Source organism: Ambystoma mexicanum, chromosome 7p (assembly GCF_040938575.1).
Source record: "Ambystoma mexicanum isolate Mex_15411 chromosome 7p, UKY_AmexF1_1, whole genome shotgun sequence".
NCBI lineage: Eukaryota > Metazoa > Chordata > Amphibia > Caudata > Ambystomatidae > Ambystoma > Ambystoma mexicanum.
The window spans coordinates 31982216-32003187 of NC_090939.1; the positions used below are offsets into that span (position 1 = coordinate 31982216).

At 48.1% G+C, this 20972-nt stretch overlaps 1 protein-coding gene across 3 annotated transcripts in view; it reads right to left on the reverse strand.

Annotated features, from left to right (window-relative positions):
• VANGL1 (VANGL planar cell polarity protein 1) overlaps nucleotides 1-20972 on the reverse strand; it is a 609741-nt gene that overhangs the window by 115998 nt on the left and 472771 nt on the right. For all 3 annotated transcript variants that reach the window (XM_069635702.1, XM_069635704.1, XM_069635703.1), the window contains exon 6: nucleotides 8723-8855. In XM_069635702.1, the coding sequence (XP_069491803.1) occupies nucleotides 8723-8855 (133 nt within the window). The remainder of the gene's footprint in view (nucleotides 1-8722; nucleotides 8856-20972) is intronic.

Here is a 20972-nt window from a genome sequence, read left to right on the forward strand (position 1 = left end):
TCTGGAGCTTTTAGCAAAAGCCACTCTACAGCTTCAGTTCCTAGATCATGAGGTATCATGGTATACAAACTCTTTACGTCTATAGTGAACATTAAATCTTCTGGCAGAGGTTCCAAGAAGTTGAGTTTTTGTAGAAAATGTGTGGTATCCCTAGTATAGGTACTGGTTTCCTGTATCAGAGGCTGCAGGAAGAAGTCAATATAGATGCCTAGAGGTTGGTTGATACTCTATTCCTGCGACAATTGGCCTACCTGGTGGTTTAGTGGCATCCTTATGGATCTTCGGCAACGTATAGAAATTTGGTATTCTTGGATGATCTTTCAAGAGACATTTTTGTGTGTGCTCATTGATCCACTCCAATTCGAGTGTTTTCGCCAAAAGGCTCTCCAAATTCTGTTTTTGATTGAAAGAGTCGGATCGTGATCCAAAGTGGCATACGTGGTATGATCTTGGAGCCGTCTCTTACATTCTGCATCAGAGTCAGCTGTGTTCTGAATGACTAAGGCTCCCCCCCCTTGTCTGCTGGACGGATGGTGAGGAACAAGTTACTTACCTGTAACTGTTGTTCTCCAGCATGGGTCTGGCATGGATTGTCACTAAATAGGTCCCTAACTAATCTCATCTCGTGAGGTTCCTGTGAGGCGGAGTTTTATAACTGATGCGTTCAAGGTCACGAGTAACAAGTTTCTGAAAAATTTCTATGGCTGGGACTGTAATAGGAGGAACAAATCAACTTTTATTCCTGAATTCTTGATAATCTGGAATCTTGGTCGGACCCTCTTGTGTCTCTAATTCCTCAAAGAAGACTAAGTTTGAGCTTGCATACAAACTTGTATAGTTCAATCTTTGTGTCAAACTGGGTGGTTCCGTAAGTTGGTACGAAACTAAGACCCTTCTGCAAAGTCTCTTCCTCCGCCTTATTAAGTCTCCTCTCAGATATGTTGATGACTAATTTTACTTCTGCTGCAATCTGGTCTGGGGTTTGTTTTTTAGGCTGCCTCCTCCCCCTGCGGGTTCTTTTCGGCGGGCGCCTAAAAAAGATGAAGCAGATGAAGCTTGTGTTGAAGGGCTTGTGACCTGTACGGGGTTATGCCCATGTGGGAAGTTCTACGTTGGACAGTCGACACGAACCGCCAAACTGAGGTGGGGTGAACACCGATCCTGTATCCGCAATGCAAACACTAATTCAGCCGTGGCACGTCATTGGGTGGCTAATGGACATAACGTGTCACAGATAAGATTTGTGATTTTGGAGGTGTTAACCAAGAATAGTCCTCATGAGGATTTATGCCAACGTTTGAATGGCAGAGAGACATATTGGATAGACAAACTTGGCAGTTTGGTAACTAATGGACTTAATGAGGAGATCAATTTTCACTGTTTTCTCTAATTGTATGTTGCATTTTCTGTTTGGAATAGTACTGAGGTGCATGTGGCACCATAACTCAAATGACTTGAATGTTGATGGTTACCTATAATTTGTATAATACTACTCACATATGAAACTATGATCCATATGGTAGTGCCCTGCATGCTGCGCATCCTGGAGCCTCATCCAGGACCCAAGGTGCCGTCTGTCTGGACGTCACCACTAGCGGCATTAAGGCACCCATAGATATTTCTGTATTATCTCATTTAGGTACACATGTACGTTGTATAACACAGCCACTTGGTTAGGATTTATGAAACAGCCACTATTGTTTTTTCCGTATGACCTACCTTCTCCTATTTAAATATGGATTCCAGTATTTTTTCTATGTCAACTATTCTCGGTTTTTCAGATTTTTCCCTTTTATACGATTACTTTTCCTAGTATCAGCCCAGGATGCTTGTAAATTACATTTCTGTACCAAATTCAAGCCCTACGGCTCGACTGCAGACACGGATCGCGGCTCGCGCCCTTGCCCGAGGAGCCGCGATCACGTGTCCCATAAAACAGGGTTGCCCGGCAACGCGCCGATGCAACGAAGACAGTCTGCTTGCAGCAGACGCTGAGGGAACAGCTCCGCTTCGTTTTTAGGAAACGGTAAGCTACTTTCAACGCGGGTTGAAACTAGATGCCTTTAGTCAGGCTCTGTAAGGCCCCCTAACACTTACCTTCATATCCACAGACGCTGACTCCGGTACAGCGATCCTTTTTTGAAGTTTAGAATACGCCATTATTGATTTACCTGTTCCAGGTAATGGACCATTTTCCTTCCATTTTGACCACATAACACTATTGCTCACCGCAGTACTGATCTGTTTTTCCTTATTTCTTTTCATTCATTTCTGACCTGCCTATTGATTCTGCCTACATCACGACTGGGTATGTGCAACATTATGTTTCCTAATACTTCTGATGCTTATGTTTACAAACACGTGTCTTTTTGGATACATATGGATACTTATCATGATATGGTTTGAATTACATGTACATGTGATGTTTAAATTGATCAGACTTGGCCTGATGAAGGAATTGTTGTATTCCGAAATGCATTGGCATAATATAAGTCTAAGGATGGAGTGACTTGTGGCATACTCTTTCCTCACTAAGAATAATATTAGTGACTACTTGTTAATTTTTTCTAAAAACTTTGGTTTGACAGATAAAACCAACATTTAAAAACTACTATTTGAATTTTTATGAGTTATCCCTAATGTTCACACTAATTGCACACAGCAAATTGCAATTTACGTAAAAAGCCCATACTGGGACTCCAGAGAGTGGCTGTATGATTGGGTATTCCACCTAATCTTTTTGCTTCCACTGTTTTTTGGGCTTGGGTGTCTCCAAACCTTTTTCAGCCTGCTCCTGTACACAGAACCTAATTTCTTTGAAGACTCATTACATCAGAGACATTTAAGGATATCAAACAAATGAATGAATGCTCCCGTGGTGCCCACTCATATTTGCTTCCTGTTTTTTTCTTAACCTCTCAAAGAGCTCTCTGTTCAACTAGGATGCCTCCTAAAATCTGTCCACCAGGCTATATCATAGAAATCCATCTTAACACTCACCCAGGGGTCCGCAGAGCAGACAGGCAAGCGCGACAAAATACAGCACCTGACTCACAACCAGTTGGTTGATTGCACAAAATGATCTATATCTTTTAATCACCTGCTAGAATGTCACTCGTCCTACAAGTTGTCTGAAATGATCTCCCTATATCTCGACCTCCAATACTGGCTCCTAATTCTACCAAATACTCACCCTCCAAATAACACAAGTATTTAAAATTATTAAAAATTCCTCAGCTAAAATGTGAAACAAAATGGGGACAAGCCCCCCCACTACCAGCCAATTTACATTCCACTTCCATGACTGCCTAACTCTTTAGTGGGCCCTAACACTCATTGCTTTACTTGGCACGTAATTGATTACTGTTTACATATTATTGCATGTAGACACCAGTGACCAATAGAAGGCAGTGAAACTACATGAATGTCTCCAGCAGAGGCAAGTTTGTGAATACATTAAATAAGGATCCTACAAGGAAGAGAGACTACATCCAAGCCCGACCAGATTGGTGTGGGCGAACCAGGAACTGGACAATGCACTAAAGTAACATTAACATGTCATACTAGTCTAATGACATTCTACAGCCATAGCCAGTTCGTCTAGATTACAGACGCTGCAACTCAGGCTTCAAGTACCTTCTGTATACTGTTTGTATGCTTCAAAAGTGCATCTAAATACACACCTTCACTCGTATATCTCATTAAAAGGACGAAATTGAAAATAAGTTTAACTATAGAAACTATTTTCTATTTTTGCTGCAACATTCTTTGGTGTGGGTGTTTTAGGTTGAGCACCTTTGTGGGGCTGACACTCCTGTAAATTGGAGGATGCAATGCAAGCACAAAGTACCCCACATGGTTGCTGCAAGGCAGGGACAAAAAAGCTGCATCTGGACACTACTTTTCAGGTGTCACTACAGAGCAGATAGCAAGGTAGGATGCTGGAAATTAATTGGAGGGACAGGGCCTCCATGTCCTTGTTAGGGAGAATTCTCTGTAAAGGCTAATTTCCCAAACCTGAGTCCCCCAGCAGCTCTGCTGGATTTTTGGGGTTTATTTTTTTCTCCTGCTAAGAGTGATACTCTTTTACTCCCACTATTAGACATGATTGGAGGTGTTCCTTTATATTTCCATGTGTTTTATGGGCTATGGGGTCTTTTACTCCATAGGGTCTCATGTGTTTTTGATGTGGGTTACACAGCACCCTCCGTGCCGTAACCCAGGGGTGTCGTAGCGACCCCCCAACATAGACTCCATACCCTGGGACTGACTACTGTCTCCCAGGGCATGTAAAGTCACCATTGGCTTTACTAGTCCCAAATTATTAACAGAAACCAGTACAAACCATCATATTGTGGACGTACTGGTCGGGGCAATTCGATTGCCCCAGGGTCTGTTGTTCGAGGGGGCACGTCTCCGTCCCCCCTGATCGAGTTTTGGCTGGTGGCAGTGGATACTACTTTTTATATTCGACCGCGAATATATCTCTATGGGATTGTCCCATTGTTCGAGGCTACCAACTTTAATTATTTAATTCTTATAGCCTCGAACATACCGCCGTTTTATTTATTTAATATTAATTCACTGGTTGGTATTTTTTGCCAGAACTCGATTCTAAAATGGTGTTTGTGTTCTCTTCTGTGACTCCAACCCAAGTCGAGCCCTTTGTTCCACTTTTTGGCGGGCTTCTCCACAGAAGCCTCCAAAAGTGGTGCCACTCTGTCTGGGTACCACAGGGGTGTGGGAGGGGGTTTAGGCACCCTGGACTGAGTTGCCTTAGCAACTCAAGTCGCACTCTTGTGTGATTGGCCCAAGTGGTGAGCCGGCCGGCTCACCACTTAGCATGTTTGATTGACAGCTAGGCTGAATGAATGGAGGTGTGCTGCATAAAAGCAGGGCTTTGGGGACTGGAACTTCAGAAGTCGCCACAGGACCTAAGAATCCGAAGAGGGAGAAGCTGAGCCGACCTGCAACGACACCACCGGTGGAGCCCTGCTGAACCGTCTCACCACTTTTCCCGACAACAGAGGAGATCTCCAGTGTGGAGAGTCTTCTTCCCTTGACTGGTGGGGATAACTAGTTTTGCCTTCTTTTCACCTTCCTGGAGCATTTCGTGGCCGCCTTGCCCGTGCCAAGCACCCCGGCAACCGGAATACCACGGCTTACCACTACCGGGAAGAGAAGGGTAGTACCTTTTAACCGAAAGAACTCCGCGGCTGGTTTCTTCCCTGGCAGTGCAACAACCTTCATCTTTCCTCCGAGACCTCCTCTTCCTCTGGACGAAACACCGACTTGCACCCTCTGCCAGGAACAACTGCCACCGCTGGAGCTTCCTTCACACTTAAGGTACTGTGTCCCGTCTGGCTTCCCTTGCGACAGATCGTTTGGGGTGACAGTAAAGCCTCGACTTTCTAACCTGGGCTGGCCTGGGACAACCTAGCTAACTTTTCCTGACTTTCATTTCATCCTTTGTGTGCGAACTATCTACAAGACTCTTTGAGCATAACCCCACTGTGTGAACCTGGACCCCTTCCTGCTTGCTCTCTCCAAGAGCTGGGCACTTGCAATTGACTTCCTTGCTCTCCAGTACAACTCTGCCTATCCTGCCTTACTGTGGTTCTTTTAAAAGTACTGAACTTTGTGTGCTTCCATAACTCTGCCTTTTTCCCTCCCTTTTTAATAACTTATTAGAGTGCCATCATATGTTAAGCGCTCACCTCTGTCTGACAATAAGTGGTGTTTCTCACTAAGACTTGTCTAATAAGTAATTAGGGTTGTATATATATAATAGTGACTGTGTGATGAATTTACTTTTCTCTTTATGCTAGTGTAATTTACAAGTGTGTCTTTAAATAAATAATTATATACTTTTACGCCAAAGCTCTGGTCAGTGTTTGCTTGTGCTACTGTCTCTCCGTACCTATTGTGTATACTCTATATACTGCCTAACTCTTCTTGAGGGAAGTCTGACCGCTCAGCCACAGCTACCAAGTGAATCTGTGTGGTACAGACTGCTACCAAGTGGGTTTACTGCCAAAAACCTGGAGTCTTAAATCTTTTGGAGTGCTCCCTAAGGGAACTGCACAGGTTTCTGCCTAACATTCCTTGTCCTGTACTCCCTTATGTGTGTTGTGTTTTCTGCACAGGAGTCCATGTGGGACACCCCTATGGCACTCATGGGTGGGAGTACAGCCCTTTGCTCCTAGTGTATGTTTTTGGGCACCTTTGTGTGGCACACAGAGCAGGGTATGGGCTGGTGGCAGCTCGATGCTGAATTCGACAGGTGCTCCGAGGATCCTCCATTTTGAGATACCCAGGCCCTGCCATAGGAATCAGTGGATTCCTGATAGGAGGCAAGATGGCCCCTGTGGTTTCTATAACCTGTTACCTTGCTTTCCCAAAGTCCTTGGAAGCCCTGCCACTGTCCCTTCCTCTGACTGGCTGTTGGGTGGAAGAAGGCCAGACTGGCTGGAGCCTGCCAAGTGACTGTATGTTGTGGGTACACCCTTGGGGTGGGACCTGGGTGAATGGAATGTGACCAATATGCATTCCATGCTATGGGTGTCTGCTATCTGTGTGTGTGTATGACACAAACAATGAGCCAGCCTTGCCTGAAACTGACATGAAAGCAGTGTGGTGTGCTGAAAGGCTGGGTGCTTGCCCCAATCCACATTCCTGGTTATGGGTGTCTGGGTGGAAGTGAATGGCCTGAATGCACTGTGAGCCTGATTGGCTGCCTGCCTGCATGAATGAATGAATGAATGCCCTTCTGAATGATTGGCTGTCTGAGCTTGGCTCAGCAGTGTGAATGAGAGACAGAACAGCATATCTGGGAACTCTCACTTATCAGAATTGTTCAGAAGCTGAAGTCGAAACTTGATGCTTAACCTTGAAGCCCAGCTGTAAGAATAAGGTTTTGCTGCTGCCTGCCGTTGTCGAAATCCGAAAGCTGTCGTGCCCGTCAAGGACTGATCCAAGATAGGACCTGGCTAGGAGACCTCTTACCGAGATACAAGGGAACATCGTGCAGACCGCTAATCTTCACCAATGCACACTGGAAGTCAGTTCTGAAAGACTGTCGACCAGTGACTGGGACCACCGAGGAATCTGAAGTGAAGCGCCCGGGCATCGAAGTCCACTTATTTACAGGTGGGCGGGGGATCCTCACACAGAACTCTGTCTTGGGTAGGGACAAAGTATTCTGCCGTTGTTTAACCTCACTTGTCTGCGTTCCTATGTCTGACATTGATCCACTTTACTATTTGATTTGTATGCCATTGGAAACTGTAAGCGGTTGGTGCACTTTAAAGGAGTTAATAGTTAACTGTGGTACCACATAGACATTGTACATATTTACCATATTAGATTTTCCAAAGCACAAAGTGCATTATTGATTGTGTATATATATATTTGAACCTTACTTATATAAACAACTGTGTTATCACATAATAGTGTGTGGACATTTCTTTGTGGGTGCTTGTGGACTCACTGTACTTAAGAACCAGCCTTCATCACCTCCTGAGAGCTTAAGCCTTGGTTGCTCGTCCATTGCAACCACATAGATAACCTTGGCTGGGGTGCCCTGTGCTTCTACTGTGCCATATAGATGGCAGGAGTGCAGATGACCCCCTCCAGTCTTTACACAAGGGTAAAACGACAAAAGAGGTTGTCAGAGTTACTGTACAGAATCCAGTAGAAACTAACGTGCATCATTTTATAGACATACATGCCCCATTCCATTTTGGATATGTGCCTCTAGCAAACAATAGAACACTCAACCCCTCCCCCCGCCCATATTATAAAAGAGGGATGAACAGTGTCAGAATGCTAAGAAAAATCCTGGCCAATCATCTCCTGAAAAAAGAATTGGGGAGTATGGAAAAGTAAAACACTGCTTATATTGCAAACATGCTTATAATTAATAGGTGAGGAAAACTAATGAGCAAACCTTGCTGGGCAGGACTGAACCCACCACTAAGGCAGATGGCTTCCAGGCAAGTGGCCCAAACTCCCAAGATGGCGTTGCACAATGGATGGCACATCCACCTGCAGTCATGTCTAGTCTTGTTGAATGACGAGGAGACTTTTCTAGATAGCCCCCTGCGTGGTTGTAGCAGCAGCAACTCTACGATAATGTTGTGCCACCATTGATGCATTGAATGGCTATTTCTTGTGAGCTAGAAAAAGCATTAAGTTAAAATGTCAAACCTCAACAGAAAACCAAAAGATGTGCCGATGAAAAAGAAACCTGGAAACACAACCATGTGTGGTTTCATTTCTTCTATGAAATGCGTTTCAGGCTCCGAACTAGATATATCATAATAAAATATTAAATAAGATATTGGGCAAACCGTGGTCGCCAATCACTACAATGGTTCTCAATGAAGAAGAGAAGAAAACAAAAAGGTGTACTGGATGATTCTTAACTGCAATCCAGCAAACTATCTGCCAGAGTAACCCATCACTTTCCTGATTTAGATGAGCTGAACTGTTTTGGTCTCTCTTTTACGACTTGGCACCAGAGGAGCACGACTATTCAGAGTGCTTATGAAGATGTAGCTACCTTCCAGACAGAGCAGGCAGCCTGCCACGATCACCAGTGCTACTTGATTGCTTTCTGCAATTCATTCTTTGCATCTCTATAAACCCACTCCACTCCCCTTCCTTGTGTGCTGTGCTGTGCTCCGAGTATGATCCATGTTGCACTCTCATGAGCACTCACCTTGCTTTGCGTTTCCTGACCCGGCGCTCATGCTCAGCCTCCTCGTAATACAGCTCATTGTGGCTGGAATCTCGGCGCCGGGCTGCGGCTGCAATCATGGCAAGAGACTGCCCGGTTTGGTTATTATCTGGACCTAACCAGAGCGGGAGACACAATACGACATGAACAGATGGCAAACATCAGAATGTTCATACATGCGAAGGTGCATGACAAAGTAGTTACTTAACAGTGCAGTTCATGGCATAGAAGCATGTTAACATTCTTGAAAGATGAAAAACAGGTGTGAGACTTAACCGTTAATGACCAGAAGACAGTCAGGGTAAGCAAAGTTCAATTTAGCCCCGTATTACATGAAGGCTTTCCGTTTGCCCCTCCGTTACAAATAGATTTGCTATAAAAGCAGCATCTATTCCAGATAGAAGGGCCAGTTGTTAGGGACTTTGTTCCACAGCTCTCCAGTGAGGGGTGTAAGAACACAAGCTGAGCGAATACAAGGTGTTCACCAAAGATAATCCGATCTCTATCGGGTAGGATAGAGCAGTCTGGCATCTAACAGGGAAGTGGAGAGGACTGGTAGATATGTACAGGTAGGGCCCATTATAGATTATACAAAAGATTACACTACACAGATATACTGAAAAAAGCTTCATTATATGGTTACACAATAAGCTATTAAGAGGTACAAATAAGTACTATACATTAATGCCCCGGAAATATCTAGCCATACTCCTCTCCCCAGTCTTAACCCTCCCCAACCCCCATTATAGTCATATATAGCCACCCCATATAGCCACCCCCCAACCCCATCTAGCCATCAATTATATAGGAGGTTGACGGCTACCTGCTCAGTGTGTCCGCTAGACTGTTCGCCTTGCCGGCTGTAGTCAAAGTCGAGCTGTTCTCCAGAGACCAGAGCCACAATCACATTGCTTCTCTGCACAGTGGCAAGGAGCCCACACTACCCCTCCTCTTGAGGTAACGCAGCTACAGTCCTTCACAGAGGGGAGGAAAGCAACCAGGGCCTGTCTGATTGCCCTCAGCTCCAACAGATTGATGTGCTCCATGCAGTCTGATGGGATCCACAGCCTGCTCACCGTCAATCTTGAAGGTGAGCGCCCCAGCCTTTCAGGCATGCATTTGTGATGCGTCACTCGTGGCATGTAGTGACTGAAAAGAGACCTTCACGGACCACCACTGTAGGTCTCCAGGCACCCTCTCTGAGGCCACAAGGTCTGAAGTCTGTCCCTGAAAGGGAGACCTCAGAGTTCAGCGGTCATCACTGTAGTGACCTCATGCACATAGAGGCCTCCGGTACCACCAAGCTGCATGATACAGAAAAGCGCAGGCTGGAACGGTTGTCTGAGGCTTCTAGAAGTTAAGGGAGAAGCAGATGCTGTGCAATAGGCTGCACGTTCGGTACAGGTGTACAGACGATGGATATGGTGAGTGGGCTCCGATGAACCAGTCGTCCAGGTAGGGAACAACAGGAATGCCTTCCCTCATAAGGTGAGCTGCCACTACTGCTAGCAGCTTGTTGATGGCCCTGTGTGCAGAAGAGAGGCCGAAAGGGAGAACTGAACTGGAAATGACAGTTCCCCACTTTGAGTATTGGGTACTTTGTGCTTCTCGTGGATAACCACATTTAAGTAGGCATTCTGGAGATCCAGGGAAACTAGCCAGTCATTCATGTCCAGGGCCTGAAGGGTTTCGGCTGGAGTGACCATCTTGAACTTGTCCTTGTGCAACGACAAGTTCAGAAGCTGCAGATCCAGGATGGGTCTCAGTCCTCCATTCTTCTCTGGCACCAGAATGTATGTTGAGTACCAAGCCTTTCCTCATTCTGAGCCGAGTACCATCTCTATGGCCCCTTTTGACAGAAGCGGACGGATCTCTAACCAGCAGGAGAGGTTTGGGAGGCAAGGATTGGTGAAAAGGGGGAGGTCTGGCAGGCGAGAGGCAAAAGAGGGCATTATGGAGGTGGAAGCGCCTCCTGTAGGTGCACCGTGTCCCTTACCCATACAGGGACAGCGCTGTCCTTGCCTGCCCGACCTCTACCCCTCTGGGCATAATTCAGTGAAAAAATGTTAAAGGGACGTTATGGTTAAGTTGCACTAATAAAAAACTAGGAAATTCAGTGAGTGTCATCAAAGATATTTGTGAGGTCAAAGATATTTGTGATGTCATCTTTGATGTAATGGGTGTTAGTGTTAGTAGTGCACGCTGGTGGCGCGAGTTATGGTTGCTTAGTTTACCATAACTGCCGAATTTCTGGGGGGTTTCACTGAATTTCATAGGTTTTTACCAGTGCACCCTTAATTTGCTACAAGTTCCTTACATTATACTCACCCCTAATGTAGCAACTGTAGAGACAGGACAGAACGAATGTCTGCAGACATCAGATATCATTCACAAAGCCCAGAAGGACAGGGGAGAACAAAAAATGTTGTCCCCTTCAACCAACAAACACATAATACAACATTACGTACATTACACCCAAATATACCTTTTTTGTGCAAAATTATTTGAAAACTTACAAATCATGTTTTCATTTAGCACACAACATAATGGAGTGTACCAAGCACAAACCATAACACTACCCCTCATATCACTTCAGCACAACTCGGCATACAGACTCATACACCAGGGGCTTATTCAAAAACAAACTCCAAATAAATAGTTGGTTTGTTTATTTTATTTGTATAGCGCGCCAGACCCAGGGGTATATGGGCGCTCAAGGATATGCTTAGAGGATACAGATTATACATTTAGAACGTTTTGTGCAGAATTTATACAATTTACAAAAATACAGTTATTGTACAGGAGTTGTACATTTTATATAATATGTACACAGGAATGATACAGAAGCTAGTACCATCAGACGCAGGGTGGTAGTGAATGATTGCTGGGGTATGTGTATGAGGTGACCTGAGGTGGTGTTAGTTTTTATTCAGTAGCCAGGTGATAACCTGGGTTCTGAATGATTGAAATGGATTTGATGTCCAGTGGAAGTGTATTCCAGAGTTGGGCGTCTAGAACCGGGAAACTGGTTCCGCCGGCTTTTTTAAGGGTGTATTTGGGCACCACCAGGCATAGTGTGTTGGTGGATCTGGTGATTCTGGTAGCAGGTTTCATGGTGAGTTTATTGGTTAGATAAGGCGGGGCTCAGTGATTCAGGGCTTTGTAGGTGAGAAATAGTTTTAAGGTCAATTTTTTGTTGAATGGAGAGCCACTTAAACGATTTTCTGATAGCAGAAATATGTTCTCTCCTGGGAAGATTAAGAGCAGCTCGGAGTACGTTGTTTTGGAGGACCTGCAATTTGTTAATTATGGATTTGTTTGTGCCTGCATATAAGTCGTTGCAATAGTCCAGTTTAGACTGTATAAGTGCCCTGGGTAATATGAGGCAGCTGTTAGAGGATAACAGAGGTCTGCAAGCCCTGATCAGTTTACCTGTGTAGGCAGTGGCTGAGGAGGCCATGTTAATGTGTTTAGAGAGATTGGTATTGGTATCTAGAAAGAAACCAAGGGTTTTTACACTTTTAGCGATGGGTATAGTGTTTCCATCAATAATTATGCTATTGTAGCTGGGGCTGAGTTTCAGAAGGGTGTTGGGGGAGCCGACAAGGAGCAGTTCAGTCTCATCATCATTCAGGCAAAGGCCATGTGTGGCCATCCATGCCTGAATGATGGTGAAGACTTTGTTGATCCGGCCGACGTCAGAGTTGTAGTTAACTGATAGAGTTAGGAGTATCTGGGTGTCATCTGGTGTAGGTGACACCCAGATGGCCCAGCTTGTCGAATAGAGGCTTTGTAAATGTTATACAAAGTAGGCGGAATACATGAGCCTTGTGGGACACCACATGTAATGGGTATCGGGTCGGCTGCTGCTATCGATGAGAAGACACGCATGGTCCTGTTAGCAGAGGAAGGATTGGATCCACGTGACCGCAGAGTGGGAGAAGTGTGCTGAAGGTGACAGGTGGTTGCATAAGATTTTGTGATCGACCAAGTCAAAGGCTGCAGAGAGGTCTAAGAGAAGAAGGATGGTAGCCCTACCCTTATCTTTGAGTTCGTCGATCTAACAGATCAACAAGGGCCGTTTCTGTTCCATGTTGAGATCGAAAGCCAGATTGACAGATTCCTAATAGTTGGTTTGTCTCTAGGTAGTCTTGAATTTGTAAGTAGGCCACTCTATCAAGGATTTTTTGTAAGAACGGGACAGTGGTAATGGGTCTATAATTGGTAGGTATAGACGGGTCGAGTGTTTGTTTTTTTAACAGTGGGAGAACCCATGATTGTTTCAAATCGCTTGGGGCTGCATTGCTAGTGAATGACAGGTTTATTCATTTGGTAATGAAGGGGGATAGATCCCTAGCTGCGTCTTTTATAATCCGAGCAGGGCAGCTGTCCCCTTTACAGTTCAAAGGTTTCAATGAGGCTATAATTTTTTGTACTTCAGGTATAGCTACCCTTTTGAATGTGAAGCCTGAATTGATATCAGTAGGCGAAGGCAAGGTTGGACTGCAGGTTAAGCCACTGGTGAGGAGTTGTCATTTGTTTTCAATTTTAGTTTGAGGCCCAGTGATTTTGTTGGCGAGGGCATTCTGGATGCCCGTGCACCAGGGTTTATCCTTTGTACAGGTATCTGTGGGAGGATTGGGGTTTTCTAGTACCTTTAAGATGTTGAATAGTTCTCTCATGCTAGAGCCTGCCTGGGTTATCCTGGCAGCAAGTACACTGTATTTATTTCTCTACTACCAATCATTATATAAACATTTCTGCTAAGCAAAAAGCACACTTTTTTTATTTTCACAGAAATGGCACACACACACTCGAGTGGTTGGAAGAAAACTTTCCAAAAGGAGAAATTAGTGATAACATCTCTAAAGGTATACAATATATCTTTTAATATAAATAATGTCACTGAAACAATTTCTTTTTTTTCTTATAGTACATAGTTTTCACGAAGAAACACCCCAATTTTATTATGCAGAATCCCAAGAATCACAAAGTGAAGCCCTATCTCACCTGAGTCTGTAGTATCTGCGTCCTTTCGGGAAGTCTTGGATTTTCCCTTCCTGGAAGAGATGACCAAGTTACTTTCTTGCCTGGTAACGTTCTTTCGATGGGTTGTTCCTCCGACATATTCCACATCTATGACAGGAAATCACCACAGCTGTGTTGCTTCGGAAACATTTTCGGCATCGGAGTCCTATGTCGATGACGTCGATACGCTGTCCCTCGAGGGCCTCCGTCGAGAGCCGTTGTTATAAGTAGGACGTACGACGCCCGTAGCCTCAGGTGTAGTTTTTTCCCAGAACGTGTGGCACCAATTATGACTACAGAAAGCTTTGCGGAAACGTAAGCTGCAATCGCATAAGAAATTCTGTAGGGAGGCAGGCTGGGAGGGTGCGATTTGGAATATGTCGGAGGAACATCCCATCGAAAGAACGTTACCAGGTAAGAAAGTAACTTGTTCTTCGAAGGGATTGTGTCTTCGGACGTATTCCACATCTATGACAGACTCCCAAAGCAGTACCAACGTATAGAGGTGGGAAAAGAATTTAGAATTTTAAAATGCCCAATCAAATTGCAGAATAGAGGACCGCCTTGTCAAAGGCCAAATCTTGCCCATGGATAGAATGGAGTAGTGTTTTACAAAAGTATGGACAGAGGCCCATGTGGCTGCTTCACAAATGTTACGAATAGAAACACCCCTCTGCACAGCAGTAGAGGCACCCACACCCCTAGTAGAATGGGTCCGTAAGACTACGGGAGGGTCCTTACCCACCAAACGGTAACATTCAGAGATTGTCAAGTTAATCTATCTGGACAAGGTCTGCTTAGAAACAGCTTGACCCAAACTTGAACTTGTCCACTCTGACCCGGGACATGCGTGAAATGTAGAAACTTAAAGCTCTCCTTGGATCCAACCTATGGAGCCTCTCCTCTTCCTTACCAGGATGTGGAGGAGGATAGAACGCCGGAAGAATTACCTTCTGGCTCAAATGAAATTCCGACACAACCTTCGGAAGAAAAGGAGGACGAACCCTAAGGACAACCCTGTCCTTATGGAACACTGTGAAAGGTGCCTTGGCAGATAGTGCCTGCAAATCACTCACTCTTCAAGCAGAAGTAACCGCAACTAAAAATACAGTCTTAAATGACAACAGTCTCAATAGACAAGAATGTAAGGAGCTCCAATCAGGAATTTCAAAACTAAGTTCAAATCCCAACCAGGCACCTAAAAAGGTGATGGTGGAAACACATTAGTGAGTCCTTTAAGAAACTGAGAAATCATAGGAATCTTAAAATAAGAACACTCCTCAGACGAGCGCTTAAATATGGACAGCGCCGCCAGGTAACCTTTAATGGTACCCATTTGCAGGCCCTTGTGGGCTAATGACAAACGCAGGAATGGCACATGAAAATGGATCCACATTCTTTACCCTGCACCAGTCGCAGAACTTTCTCCAACGGCAACGGTACAGGGACTTTGTTGCGGGCCTTCTGGCCGAAAGCAACACCTCCATCACGTCTTCAGGGAGGTCCCAATCCTTATACCTCAACCTTTCAGATACCAAGCATGAAGGTTGAGAGACTTGACCTCTGGATGGAGAACCCCGACCCCCCCTCCCGTGAGAGCAGATCGTCTCGATACCGAAGACGGCGTGGATGGCAGATGGACATGTCGAGAAGGTCCGGGTACTACACGCTCCTGGCCCATGCCGGAGAAATGAGGATAATTCGGGAACCGAACCTCCGTAACCTCTGCAACACTTGCGGAATGACCGGGACTGGAGGAAACGCGTTCAGTAGTGGGAAGGACTATACCACTACGAACGCGTCCCCTAAGGCTCCTCTTGGAGGAAATTCACGCGAGCAGAATCTTTCGCACTTCCGGTTGACACTGGTGGTGAAAAGATCCACTTGTGGGGTCCCCGAAAGGGCGAAGATCTCCAAGAGAACTTCTTGAGCCAGCTCCCACTCGTGAGAGACTGTGCTCTTCCTGCTCAGAGCGTCCGCCGCCTCGTTTTCGTTTCCGGCCAGATGAACTGCCGAGATCGAAATTTCCTGCTGGATGGCCAAAAAGGAATAAGTTACTTACCTGTAACTGCTGTTCTCCAGCATGGGTCTGGCATGGATTCACATGCTCATGAATATTCCCCGCCAGGCTGGGAATCCTCGGTAAAGAAAAAATCAGTATCAGTTTCGTTTCTGATCTGTCTTTCTTAGTAGTAACCAATCACTGATCTCTGGGTCATACTGCCCCCAGCCAATGACTGCCCTCTCCCTAAGCCCCACCCCTGGCAGCCATCCTCAGATTTGGTAGCACGTAAAGTGGCAGTATGACCAAGTGAAGAGCCGCAGAGGGGTAGGAGGGAGGGTTCGCATTTGAATCCATGCCAGACCCGTGCTGGAGAACAACAGTTAAAGGTAAGTAACTTGTTCCTTCTCTAGCATGGGGTCTGGCATGGATTCACATGCTCATGAATATAAGAATATATAGCAGTACCCACATGCACAACCACGGGAGGTGGCAAGGGTCAACATTAAGCAATACAACAACTCAACATTAAGCATCTCTTACCTCCTCACCAGGCTCACCTTAAGCGAACAGGTTGCGCAGCACTGCCTTGCCGACTCTGGACTCCTCCCTGGAATCCCGGTCGACGCAGTAGAATCTCGTGAAGGTGTGCGTCGACCTCCACTTAGCAGCCCTGCAGATATCCAGCAGAAGTACACCAGACAGGAACGCCGTGGTGGCAGCGATCGCTCTGGTCGAATGGGCTCTCAGACGGCTGGGCAACGGTCGGTTTGCCAACCGGTGACAGTGCATGATGCAACCGGAGAGCCATCTGGAAATGGAAGCCTTCGAGAGAGCCTTCCCTTAGTTCACAGGTCCAAGTTCACAAACAGCTGTGATGTCTTCCGAAAACTCTTCGTTCGATCCACGTAGAACTTCAGCGCTCTAGCTACATCCAGCGAGTGCAAAGTCCTCTCGGCCGGCGACGAAGGCGATGGGAAGAAAACTGGCAACACCAAGGGCTCCTTGAGATGGAAGTCCGACGGCACCTTGGGCATGAAGGAGGAGTGCGTCCTAAGCACCACCCTCGTCTTGTGAAAAGTCAAGTATGGAGGCTTGCAGGATAGGGCCTAAATCTGTACCACGCGTCGTGCGGAGGTGATGGCCACAAGGAACACTGTCTTCCACGACAGGAACTTCAACGGGGGCGAATGCAAAGGCTCGAATGGCGGGCCCATAAGCCTGGTCAGCACCCGTTGAGCTCCCATGCCGGGGCTGGAGCCTTCACCGGCGGGAACAATCGGAAAAGTCCTTTCATAAACTCCTTCACCAGGCGATGAGACCACAGGGATGACCGTCCCGCAATTCTGGTGTATCGGGAAATTGCTGCCAGATGAATCTTGATGGAAGCGTGAGCTAGTCCAGCCTTGGCCAGCGACAGCGGGTACGGCAGCACTTGAGGGGCCGTAATTCGCGAGGGTTAATCTTCTGTGTACGGCACCAGACAGAGAACCTCTTCCACTTGTGTCCGTAGCACTTGAGAGTTGAGGACGCCCTGGCCTTTGCAAGAAACTCTCTGCAGTCCGCCGGGATAGCGTACCCTCCAAACTGTAGTGCTGCAGGAGCCAGACCTGCAAGTTCAGCGACTCCGGGTCGTGATGAAGGATGGCGTCTCCTTCTCTGGAGAGAAGATCCATGTCCGTCGACAGTTTGACTGGTGGGGACGCTGACAAGTCCAGAAGGTCCGGGAACCAGATCTGCCTCGGGCGACGAGGATCATCCTGCACCGGGACCTCTTGAGCTGGTTGACGAGTCGCAGTAGCTACGGCAACGGAGGGAATGCATACAGGAACAGGCCGTCCCAGGGGAGTGAGAAAGCATCGCCCATGCTCGTTGGCTGGGGAAACCTGCTGGCAAACCTCTGGCACTTGGTGTTTGTCGCCGTCGCGAACAGGTCGATCTGGGGTTTGCCCCATCGTTGAAAGAGTCGATCCACTTGATCCTGATGGAGTTCCCACTCGTGGCACAAGCGTAGCTCCCTGCTGAGAGAGTCAGCGATTGTGTTGGTTGTCCCTGCTAGATGAAAGGGTACCAGAAACATCCCCTGGGCAACGGCCCAGTGCCACAGAACCTTGGCTTCCTTTGACAGGGCTGGAGATCTTGTTCCTCCCTGCTTCCGGATGTAGAACATTGTGGTGGTGTTGTAGGTGAAGATCCTCACCACCTTGCCCTTGAGGGAAGGGAGAAACGACCTGGGGGCCCAGAACACTGCTTGGAGCTCCAGTATGTTGATGTGGAGCATCTTCTGCTCCGGGAGCCAGAGGCCTCTTGCGTGAAGAACTCTGGTGTGCGCTCCCCAGCCCTCCAGGGAGGCATCCGTCGTCACCTGGTGAGCTGGGGTCTGAAAGTCCGTGCCCGCCGCAAGATGCGCGCGGGTGCCCCACCACCGAATTGCTTGGCGGAATACTTTGTTGAGCGGGATCTTGTCCTCGAAGCTGCCCGTCGCTTGCATCAAACGGCCGTCGAGGAACTCCTGTAGAGGGCGCATCCGAAGCCTGCACAGGCGCACCAGGTAGATGCATGAGGACATCATCCCGAGGAGGGACTTGATGGACCTCACCCTGGCCACTTCCGTGGCCAGCAGACGCTGCACCTTGCCCAGGATGGCGTTTGTCTTTTCCTCCGACGGCGAGGCCAACCGCGCTACTGTATCGAGCCTGGCTCCTAGAAACAGTGCGACCTGCGACAGAGCCAGGTGGGATTTGGGAAAGTTGATGGAGAATCCCAGGTCCGTGAGCAGCGGGACAGTCGTCGCTGTGTGTTCGACGGCAAGTTCCCTTGTTCTTGCTTGGATGAGCCAATCGTCCAGGTAGTGGTAGATGTGGATCCCTTGCAGGCGCAGCCACTGGCGCTAGGCACTTGGTGAATACCCTGGGCTCCGACTTCAATCTGAATGGGAGGGCCTTGAACTGATAGTGCCGTCCCTGGACCACGAACCTGAGAAACAGTCGGTGTCCTTTCAGAATGGGGATGTGAAACTACACACCCTCCAAATCCAAGGACGATAGGAAGTCGCCTTCCTCCAGCTGGCCCAGCACGTGCTGGAGGGTGACCATCCGGAACTTCTGTGCCTTGATGTATCTGTTTAGTCGACGCAGGTCCAGGATGGGACGCCATCCTCCTGTCTTCTTTCTGACGAGGAAGTATCTTGAGTATACTCCGGAGCCCCAGAGCTTCTTTGGAACGAGCTCGATGGCTCCTTTCTTGAGCATCGCCCTTACCTCTAACAGCAGTTGAGGGACTAGGGCAATCGCTAGGGCATTGGCCGCCTTAATCGTTGTCGCCGCTGACGAGATGATTCGTCGTCCCATGGCGTCCAGTTTCTTTCCCTCGCCGTCCGGTGGGGAAGTTGAAGATGAAGCCGATGCCCCCCTGCTTTCTTCTTGGCCGCTGCTGAGACGTCCGAATCCGGGGCTGGCTGTGCCCTAAGGCACAACGGGGCAGCCTCAAGGACCCGGTACTACTTCTCGTACCGGTCCCTCTTGGCAGGTGTCGTGGACGGGTTCTTGAGGAGGGCAAGTCCCTCGTCCCAGATGTCATCCAGCAACGGCACCTCAAGGACCGTCTTCCTCTCGGCGTCATGCCGTTGGTAGAGGAAGCCTTCCTCCTCTTCGGGGCAGAGCTGAAAAAGCTTGGACGCCCTGGCAATCATGGCGTGGAAGGAGCCAATCTGGTCGGGTGGGGGCGCCTGAGGAATCGGAGACGGGAGGTCAGTCCCGTCGTTACCTCTGTCATCCGTCCCCGTCGTGGCTGTGTCTGTTCCCATGTCGTCCCTCGGGACCGGTGAAGGCGACAAAGGCTGAGAAGGCCGTGAGGGCTGAAGAGGCACTGGATGAATTCTCCTCCTCTTGTTTGGAGGGCTTCCCGACGGACCCGGTTCAGCTGGGTCATCCGTCGGGAGTAGGGGCAGTCTCGTCCTTATCTCCATGCATAACGCTTGGATTGCCGTCAAAATGGCCGCCGAGTTGTCCTGCGGCTCGGGCTGTGACGGGCGCAACGGTTGCTCCTCATCCACGGGAACCTCGTCGTCATTGCCACCCTCGCCCTCGTCGTGATTCCTCGCGTGGGACCTGGCCTCTTCCAAATTCTCTGTCCGTTCCTCCTCTGAGGTTGTGTCTGTGTCCGTAACGGCCACCGGACCCCCCCTCTTTTTCCACCGGGTCTTCCCGGGGGTCTTCTTGATGGGCTTAAAAGAGGATTCCCTCCGCGGAGGCAGGGAAACTCTGGGCCCCGAGGTCGCCTCCACAGGCTTCGCCAGGGCCGCAGCGACTCCATCAATCGAGGCCTTGACCGGGATCAGGGCCATCACCACCTTGGGTGCGCTTGAGGCCTTCACCATAGGGGGAGGATCACCGCCTCGCCCCCCCTTCGGCCGGTTCCTTCAAGATAAACTGGGGCCTTTCCAGAAGCTTAGCCGGGTTCTCGGATTTTCTCTTCCCCGAGCCAGAGCGTTGGCTCGTGGTTGATGGTGAACGCAAAGGTGCGCCCTGCCTGGCAGCCGAGGAGACCGACCGTTCGGTGCTCCCGGGGCCCACGGACTTGCAGTGCTTTGCCTTCTGTTGGGCCCCCGTCGCCGGGGCCCCCCTCACAGGACATAGAAGACCGCTCAGACTTCTTCCCACCTGCTGGGCTCTTGCCTTCCAGCCAGTTGGAGAGACGGGTCCGACGATCCCTCATAGTCCGATCCGACATGTTCATGCAAAACGCACAGTCCTCCTCCACGTGCGACTTGTCCTTGTGGAGGCAGTATAGGCATTTCGAATGCTCTTCCTCCTTGAACCCATTCTGTAGATTGCATCCAGGACAGATCCTGATCAGTTTGCCGGGAGTTGAGTTTCCCTTCTCCTAGGCCATGTTCCTCTAGTCCGCGAGATAGGCCTCAGAAACTTCTGGAATCCTCCAAGAAGCGTAACTCGACAAAAACTTCAACCTTGAGGGGCGTTGAAAAATCCGAAACGGGTCCCCTTTGATCGGAAGTAAAAACGGTGGAGCTTGAGGCTCGATTGAACCGAAACAATGAGAAAATCTCTTTGAAAAAGCAAAAAACGCAGTAAAAGCTCGAGGACTCACAACACTTGAACATGCTGTTAAAATCTGAGGATGGCTGCCAGGGGCTGGGCTTAGGGAGAGGGCAGTCATTGGCTGGGGACAGAATGACCCACA